General features: G+C 45.5%; 1 protein-coding gene across 1 annotated transcript in view; it reads left to right on the forward strand.

Annotated features, from left to right (window-relative positions):
* Positions 1-9238, forward strand: part of Mlkl (mixed lineage kinase domain like pseudokinase) — a 22907-nt gene that overhangs the window by 11773 nt on the left and 1896 nt on the right. The window contains exons 5-10 of the mRNA XM_005345849.2: positions 981-1078; positions 3103-3238; positions 3747-3831; positions 6635-6786; positions 7849-7898; positions 8185-8325. Of these exons, the coding sequence (XP_005345906.1) occupies positions 981-1078; positions 3103-3238; positions 3747-3831; positions 6635-6786; positions 7849-7898; positions 8185-8325 (662 nt within the window). The remainder of the gene's footprint in view (positions 1-980; positions 1079-3102; positions 3239-3746; positions 3832-6634; positions 6787-7848; positions 7899-8184; positions 8326-9238) is intronic.

Genomic DNA, 9238 nt, shown 5'->3' on the forward strand with positions numbered 1-9238 from the left:
GACCAGGCTGGTCTCGAACTCCCAGAGATCCGCCTGCCTCTGCCTCCCGAGTGCTGGGATTAAAGGCGTGCACCACCACCGCCCGGCCTTCGTATAAGTTTTTGTATAAACATCAGTCTAGTTTCTATATCTCTGATCTGTCCCAAGGGTCAATTTATCTGTCTTTGCATCAGTGAACGTACTGATTGGGCCTTTGAGGAGGGGGGGGTTGGAGGAGTCTGTTGATATTATTACTAATTTGTCTTGTAGCCCTGGCTGGCCTGGAACTTACAAAGATCCTCCTGCCTCTGCCTTTGGAGAACTGGGGTTGATGGCACGCACCATCATGCTTGGCTTTGTTAAATTTATTCCTAAATTTCTTGCTATTTTTTACACTATTGTAAAAAAATTATTCTCTTTTTGTTTTCATATTTTTCATTGCTAGCACACTGAAATAGTCGATTTCTATATGCTTTGGTCCTGCTCTGCTTGCCTGACAGATCTTGGACAAATGTCGTTTTCTCTTGGAGCCTCACACAGTGTGAAGTAGCAGACTGGGCTGAGTTAGTGGGTGCTGGGACCCTCTCTAATAACTGATGCCCACATTCCCGAGGCCACGTTCAGGAAGGGATTTTTGTTTATAAATTTTCAATTAATTTCCTTATTTTTGCTAATCAAAAACACACATCACAGTTTTTTTTTCAGGACATTTACTAAAATAAAATATGACTAGTAATAAAAACTCAACATCTTAATTTGCTATACAAGTCACAAAAATACAGTTCTATCAAATACCAGATAATACCAAATAATAGGATTAAGAAATACTGTTATTCTTGTGACAGACACGTAGGGAGTAATTCTGCATCTGGGAAGTTAGACTGGTCGCCAAGCCCATGAGCAATTCTGGGATCCGATGATGTCTCAAGCCCCTACTACACCATACATTCTCTAGGGGACCGTCAGAGTCCAGGTGCTAATTTCTCCTCTCACTCTCCTAGTACAGTGAGGCACGCTTTCCACAATGAGATCACAACCATGAAGAAATTTGATTCTCCCAACGTCTTGCGTATATTTGGGATTTGCATTGATGAAACGGGTAAGGAGGCCTCGGGATTGGTCAAGCTTTTGACTGCCTAGAAGATGCTGTCTGTATTTTAATGTGTTACTTTTTTTTTTTGTAGCTTTAAAGATAATTACAGATTGATAGGTGAGCATTTAAGAGGTTAGAAAGAGAGTTGTGCCATCTGGGTTAGGCATGGAGATCAGCCACATGGTGGACAAACAGTCACATGATGGGGAGGAAAACTTTAGAGACGGTAAGAAAAGCTCAGGTACCAGAGGAAGTGTTCCTCACCTCTGGCCAGCATCCTAAAGAAAGGCAAGAGCCAAGCCTTTGAAAGGCGGGCAGGCCCCAGAGACTCAAGGTGGCACTGTGTTACATTCTAAGGGCAGCTCCGAGAGTGGCAGTGAGGGACAAAGAGACAGACTCTCTACTGGACAGACAGACAGACGAGAGGGCCATGACTAAGAGACAGACTCCCTGATAGGCAGACAGACAAGGAGAGGGGCCATGACTAAGTCAAAGAAGACAGACTCTGAAGATGGGCAGCTCTTTCCTCACTCTCCTGACCGGACTCAAGACCAAAGCCAAAACAGACTTGGCAATAGGGCACGTGTGACTTCACGCCACACCTCTCCAAACGCTGCTTTACACGACAGTTGTGAACAAGCAATCCTGTCTTTGTTCCAACTGACCCACCCCAAATTAGGAGAGGAAGACCCTTCAAAAACGTTAAAAAAAAAAAAAAAACAAAAAAAAAACCAGCCCAGGAGAAGAGACTGGATTTTCAGACTCCCGAGTCACCTCTCTGATTTGCAGAGGAGAGGGTGTTTCTGTGTGCTTGCTCTCTCTACCTCCACCCCCACCCGCCCTCTTTCTCTTCCTCAGGCCTCACAAAAGCCATTCCTCGCAGCTGACTCTGCCTGCTGTGTTTGAGATTTTCCCCATTGCTACCTGTCTTAAGAGTTTTCCTGCCCTTTAATTCTCTGACAGAGAAAGTAAACCCCATCCAGATCCCTCACTGGTAGCAGTGAGGTTATTACCAATGTTCACTATTTCTGTGTTTCAAGGTATAAGCTCCCATCTCCTTTGAACTAACGGAGCTGTGTCTCCCCTTCCCTATCCATTGAGAACCCAGGGGTTGCTTGTTGAGATGCTAGCCTAAGTCAAGGGTATGTTTTTGTTGTTGTTGTTGTTTATTTTTAGACAAGTTCTACTTAAGTAGTAGACCTGGAACTCGCTCTGTTGACCAGGGTGGATTTGAACTCACAGAGATCTGCCTGCCTCTGCCTCCTGAGTCTGAGCGCTGGGACCAATACAATGGCACACCACATCCAGCCCCTTAGGTTTTCATTGTTTTTTTGTTTGTTTGTTTGTTTGAAACAGGGTTTCTCTGTAGCTTTGGAGCCTGTCCTTTAACTGGCTCTTGTAGACCAGGCTGGCCTCAAACTCACAGAGATCCACCTGCCTCTGCCTCCCAAATGCTGGGATTAAAGGCGTGTGCCATCATCACTTCCCATCTAGCCCCTTAGGTTTTTTTTTGTTGTTGTTGTTTTTTTGCTCCTTAGTTTTTAATGTGACTTTAATTGCTTCTTATCCTTTAGCTAAAACTAAGGGTTACCATGGCTCCATTTCCTCTCGCAGCATGGAAGTCCCTGCTGTTCATTTTTGCTGTTGTTGCCTAGTGAGAGGACAGCAACATCTCCCTTCTGGAAACTGCTCCATAGCCTCAGTCCAGCCTAATCTGTGTGTGGAAGGGACTGGCTGGTGAAGAGTTTAGACCAGAAGTCAAAATCCCAGGTCAGAGGCTAGAAATAAAAGAAATAACTCCTCCAAGGAGAGTAAGTCCCCCCAGCCATCTCCTAAGAGAGTGTTACTTTAGTTTCCTTTAGACTGAAATGTACTTTAAAGTCAAGTTGGTTTTAGGCTGGGGGAGAAGTGAGGCTTGCTTTAGGGCAAATGTATCACTACAGGAAGAAGCTGAGAAGGGACTTGTGACTATGGGAGTCCTGAGTGAGGCTGGATCTTCACCGCCTCTGCGTCTTTTCCTCTTTTCCTAGTGAAGCCCCCTGAATTCTCCATTGTCATGGAGTACTGTGAACTTGGAACCCTGAGGGAACTGCTGGATGAAGAAAAGGACCTCCCTCTGAGTGTGCGCATCTTCTTAGTCCTGGGAGCAGCCAGAGGCTTGTACAGGTACCAGAAGGGTTAAATAGGCACCTCAAAGAACTGGAGGAGTCGGGCTGGAGAGATGGCTAAGAGCACTGCCTGCCCTTCCAAAGGTCCTGAGTTCAGTTCCCAGCAACCACATGGTGGCTCACAACCATCTGTAATGAGATCTGGTGCCCTCTTCTGGCGTACATGCAGACAGAATACCGAGAATACTGTATACATAATAAATAAATAGATTTTAAAAATAGAACTGAAGGAGTCCAGCCAGGCAGTAGTGGGGCGCACCTGTAATCCCAGCACTGAGGACCGCACTACTAATGCTCTCAGAGGTGATGGGAGGACTGGCCAGAAGCTCCAATTTCCCTTCCTTCCACTGTTTCACCGTGAACTCTGGTGCTGAGCAGGTGCCTTTTTCGAGGTTGCCCACAGAGAGCCACCCACATGAAAGGCAGGGTACTAGCCAGCCTCATTATCCCACTAAACACTGTTTATGCCAAGATCATTAATACATCCTACCTTTGGTTGTCATCAGGCTACACCATTCAGAAACATCCAAACAACTGCACAAAAACATCAGCAGTTCCAGCTTCCTGGTAGCTGAAGGCTACAACGTAAAGGTGAGCACATCCTCCAAGGTCTCCTGGGTTGGTCAGAGCTTAGCTATGGTTGCTGCCTAGAAGAGGGTATTGCAGAAAGGCCACGCCTTCTTTTTTCTCTCAAACTGAGTGTACCTCTTCACCTGCTTATACAGCTTTCTGGGTGCCCACTACAGAACAAACTCTGCCCTTGCCTCCCACTCGGATGTGCCTACCTTCCTCCCACCCCAGAGCAGGGATGAGCAAAGAGCCGTTTCTCTTAGACATTTAGACACCACTTCTCCATCACTGAACACCTACCAGGGCATCTGCTTATGATCAACTAGGCATTCAGATTCAGAGGATTGTCATGGGCCACGCTTGTCATTTGAGATGACTTACTTACAAGGCTTCACAGGGAGCACACCTAGCTAGCAGCATCAACCCCTTCTCTCCAGTGGGGGTCCTCACATTCACCCAGGCTTTGCTCCTACCAATGGCTAAAGAAGGAGGCTCCCATTGGCTGGGTATGGAGCCATCCAGATTTCAAAGTCTCATGACTTAAAATAGTCAATGTCTCATAACTTTATACATAGCCTGCAAGGGACAAGCTAGTTCCTATGTATAATGGTTGCTACAAAGTACAGCATGCCTGTTAGGATTTATGCCCCCCCCCCAACCCCTACCCCAAAGCAATTTGTATACCAGCAATAATTTTTATAATTAGGTGACTAAGAAGCATAGGTTGATGGTCTACCTGTATCAGTTTTTCAGGGGAACAGAGCCGATGGTTAGCTGAAAATCTACCATGACTTGTTTCATTTGCTCAGAGGAAGAAAGGGGTTTGTTAATTCATTGTCCAAAACCCTAAAATTGTAAAGGAATGTTTGTCATTCATAGATGCTTTTCTCTCTGTTTCTCTCTGTTTCTCTGTTTCTCTCTCTCTCTCTCTCTCTCTCTCTCTCTCTCTCTCTCTCTCTCTCTCTCTCTCTCTGTTGTGTGTTTGTTTTGTTTTTTGAGACAAGGTTTCTCTGTAGCTTTGTTGCCTGTCTCCCAAGTGCTGGGATTAAAGGCATGCACCGCCACCACCTGGCTCGCTCTCTCTCTCTCTCTCTCTCTCTCTCTCTCTCTCTCTCTTTAATTTTTAATGATAGAAACAAATACAACTGAAACTAAAGCTGCTGACAGAACCCTATGATCTCTCCCATCTCTAGTCATTCCTCCAACTTGACTTTGAACTCCCATCTGGCCTTGAGTTTCAGAGCTGGGTTCCAGAAAATGTCCCTGTTGGTGACCCTTTTGTCCAAAGGGATAACTGTGGAGAGCCTTGAGGGCATGAGGTGATTGCAATCATAAACTTTCACCAGAGACTCAATCTGACCTCCTGGTGCTTTTCTTCTTGCCCATGACTGCTGTCACTCTGCCAGAGGCAGCTGTCAATCCCAGGCACCTGAGCATGGCTATGCCAGGGAGGGAGGCCAAGGTGCCGTCATCAACATTCTTTGCTATGGCAGCCTTATATCCATATTAGCATCCAGCCAGGATCAGTGCCTCTTTCCCAAGTTTTTTGAGTTTGCTCATTGTCTTAATTAAGGTTTCTGTTGCTGTGAAGAGACACTATGGACACACCAATGCTTACAAAGAAAAACACCTAATTAGGCGGCTTGTCATGGTGGGACTTGGCAGTGTGCAGACAGATATGGTGGAAGTAGCTAAGAGTTCTACATCTTGCAGGCAACAGGAAATGAGCTGAGACGCTGGATGTAACTTGAGCATGTATGAGACCTCAAAGCTTGCCTCAGCGGTGACACACTTCCTCCAACAAGATCACACCTACTCCAAGAAGACCACACCTCCTAATAGGGCCTTTTGGAGGTCATTCTCTTTCAAATCACCTCACCCATTTCAAGAGCAACCAACAGGCTCCAAGCACACAGGTGCACAGCTTGCTCTTCCTTCCAGCCTCCTGCAGACAGAGCCTTTCTGCATTTCAGATGCCTTCCCCACCTAAGTGTCTTCTGCTGTTCTGTTTTGTTTTTTGGAACAGGATCTCACTATACATAGCTCTGGCTGTCCTGGAACTTGCTATGTAGACCAGACTGATCTTGAACTTACACAGTTCACCTATCTCTGTCTCCTGAGTGCTAGGACTAAAGGCGTGTGGAATCACACCTTCTGCCATCTATCTGTATGTCTCAACTTTTTCTTGACCTCACCCTTAGATTTGGGTACCTGGCTGACTGTGTCAGCCTGTTCTCTTTCTGCACACTGATAATGCTAATGTCAGCTCCACAGGGAGCAAAGACATGTGCTCCCTTTAGTCATGCAGTGACATCTTTAGGCATGTATGACTTCCGGGGTGACAAAGATAACTCACACTTTTCATGCAAAATCCAAGCAACACCGTGTGAGGACAGACTGAACAAAGGAGTTCCTCCTGCCACTTCTGCAGCTGCTCCTGGGGAAAATCAAGCCATGATGGAGCTCTCTGGCCCCCCCCCCTCGCTGATTGGAGTTGGGTCTTTCACCACGAAAGCCCTAGACCTAGCAGTAGTAATAAGTACATTCAGTCAGTAAACTTACCAAAGCATACAGGGACCTTATAGCCGTTGTTTCAGAGACTCTTCCCTACCACCCACCCCATTCTATTGAGAAGAGCTGTCCCAGAGAAGAGCTTCTCTTTGGTTGGCACAACATGAAGAACTGAACCTATCATGTCAAGCCTAGCCTGAGCACCATTGGAAATAAATCCCCTAGGGAAAAAGCTACCTCAGCTCCACCTTCTACCTCCACACCCTGGGGCTTGCTGTTTTGACATCTGCCTCTAACTCATCTTTCTGTCTAGCTTGCAGGATTTGAATTAAGTAAGACGCAAACTTCCATCAGTCAGAAGACAAAACACACTAACGCAGAGAGAAACCATCCAACGGCATATACCTCCCCTAAGAGACTGAAAAATCCGTATTGTAAATATAAGAGACAAGATGAAATATATAGGTGTGTGCATGTTTTTGTACAAATTTTCACTCAGGCAGGAAGGACAGTATAGTCCCCGGTGAACTCCACTTCTGAGGACCATCTTAACTCTGTTGAACAGGGGGCCGGGGTGCAGGTCGGTGGGGAAGTACTCCCTAATGTGTGTAGGTTCTAGCTTTGATCATGCAGTGGGTGTGGTGGGGTGTTGCCTGGAGTCAGGCAGTAACCAGAAAATTCAGTGTTTTCTGAAATGGCTCAAGGAGCATGGGAAAAGAAATATGTTACATGCTTAGATTTTTTTGTTTCATTTTTATTTTTTTTAAAGATTTTACTTATTTCTTTGTTATGTATATAGTGTTGGCATCAGAGCTCATTACAGATGGTTGTGAGCCACCATGTGGTTGCTGGGAATTGAACTCAGGACCTCTGGAAGAACAGGCAGTGCTCTTAACCTCTGAGCCATCTCACCAGCCCTCATTTAAAAAATTTTTTTTTAAAGATTTATTTATTTATTATGTATACAGTATTGTCAGTATTCTGTTTGCATGTGTGCCTGCAGGCCAGAAGAGGGCACCAGATCTCCTTACAGATGGTTGTGAGCCACCATGTGGTTGCTGGGAATTGAACTCAGGACCTCTGGAAGAGCAGGCAGTGCTCCTAACCACTGAGCCATTTCTCCAGCCCTTAAAATTTTTTTTAAAGATTTATTTTTATTCTATGTGCACGAGTGTTGTGCCTGTGTGTATATGTACCATGTGCATATGCAGTGTCCACAGCGACCAGAAAATGGGATCTGATCCCCTGGAACCGGAATTACAGATAACTGTGAATTGCCATCTGGGTGCTAGGAACAGAACTCATGTCAGCAAGTGTGCTAAACCATCAGCATCTCTCCAGCGATGTACGGAAGGGTGGCTTGCACAGGCCATGACACGTGTATGAAGTCCAGGCAATAGCTTTTTGGGTCATTTCTCTCCTCCTACCTCTACTTGGTTTCTGGAGGTCAAATTCAAAAGAGTACCGCACGGCGAGTTCTTTGCCCACTGAGTTGGGCCACCTGATAAACCCTTGATTTTCTTTCAGCTTTGGAATCGTGCTCTGGGAAATTGTCACTGGAAAGATCCCATTCCAAGGTAAAGAACGTGAAGGCTGGCCCTATTGGGGTTGTAGTTGGATCAACCTTCTGAGAGACCAGAAATTCCCCCTTAGTGCTGCCATAGCCACTTGGTTAATGCAGGGATTCCTTGAACCGGTTAGTAGAGTCTCTAAAAGCTCTGTTGTTTCTTTGTTTATTTTCTTTTCCTTTCTTTTCTTTTTTCCCCCATGTTTGAAGTCCCTTGTTCTAATCCTAGTTATCAATGTCCAGAGAGAAGTACGTGAGTGAAAATGAAGCCACTCATCCTCTCTCTTCCATGGTAGGTTGTGATTCGAAGAAGATCTACGAGCTGGTAGCTGAGGGCCAGAAGCAGGAGCCAGTGGGTGAAGATTGCCCTAAGCTCTTGCAGGAGATCATTGACGAGTGCAGGGCCTATGAGCCCAAACAAAGGCCCTCTGTGGATGGTAGGATTCTTATGAGGAGTGGGTGGGTGGGGGTGGTAGAAGGGCGGGGCAGGGATGGGAGGAGAGGAGGGAGGGAAAAGTGTGGTTGGTATGTAAAATAAATTTAAAATGATGAATAAAAAAAAAAGAATGCAAGCCACACATTTATTTCACAATTGTAAAAGTTGGGGTTTTTGTTTATGTTTTTGTTTTTTTTTTTTTTTTTTTTTTTTTTTTTTGCTTTTTCGAGACAAGGTTTCTCTGTGGCTTTGGAGCCTGTCCTGGAACTAGCTCTGTAGATCAGGCTGGTCTCGAACTCACAGAGATCCGCCTGCCTCTGCCTCCCGAGTGCTGGGATTAAAGGCGTGCGCCACCATCGCCCGGCTTAAAGTTGGGGTTTTTGTTGTTGTTGTTGTTTTGTTTTGTTTTGTTTTGTTTTGTTTTGTTTTTCTTAAAGCTCCAGGAGAGAAATTCACACCCAGGGGTAATTCTGGGTGTACCCCTTCAGGGGACATTTAATGACTTCTGAAAGCAATTTTGGTTGTTGCAGTTCAGGTCTAGGGGAGGCAGGGTGTGTATTCTTAGCATTAATGGACAGAGGTTGGGATGCTACTCATAGGACAGGGCTAGAGGTGCACCTTAGTGGTACTGTGTGTGACTAGTGGATGGGAACCCTGGGGTCACAGTCCCCAGCAGCACACACACAAAAGCTTAACATGGAGCCCTCAAGTGTATAGGACATCCCGCCACAAATAAGAATGATATAGCCCAGATGTCAGCAAGGCGGGGCTTCAGAGATGGAAGCAGGTTACTTTTCTCAGGCCTATTTCTTTACTTTCTCCCTCCCTCCCTTTTACTCCTTCTTTTTTCAGCATCCTTAGGATTATTTCTTTGACTTACTTAGATGTTTTCAAATACTTTTAAAAAATATTTA

The sequence above is a fragment of the Microtus ochrogaster genome, chromosome 4 (genome assembly GCF_000317375.1).
Source record: "Microtus ochrogaster isolate Prairie Vole_2 chromosome 4, MicOch1.0, whole genome shotgun sequence".
NCBI classification, from domain to species: domain Eukaryota; kingdom Metazoa; phylum Chordata; class Mammalia; order Rodentia; family Cricetidae; genus Microtus; species Microtus ochrogaster.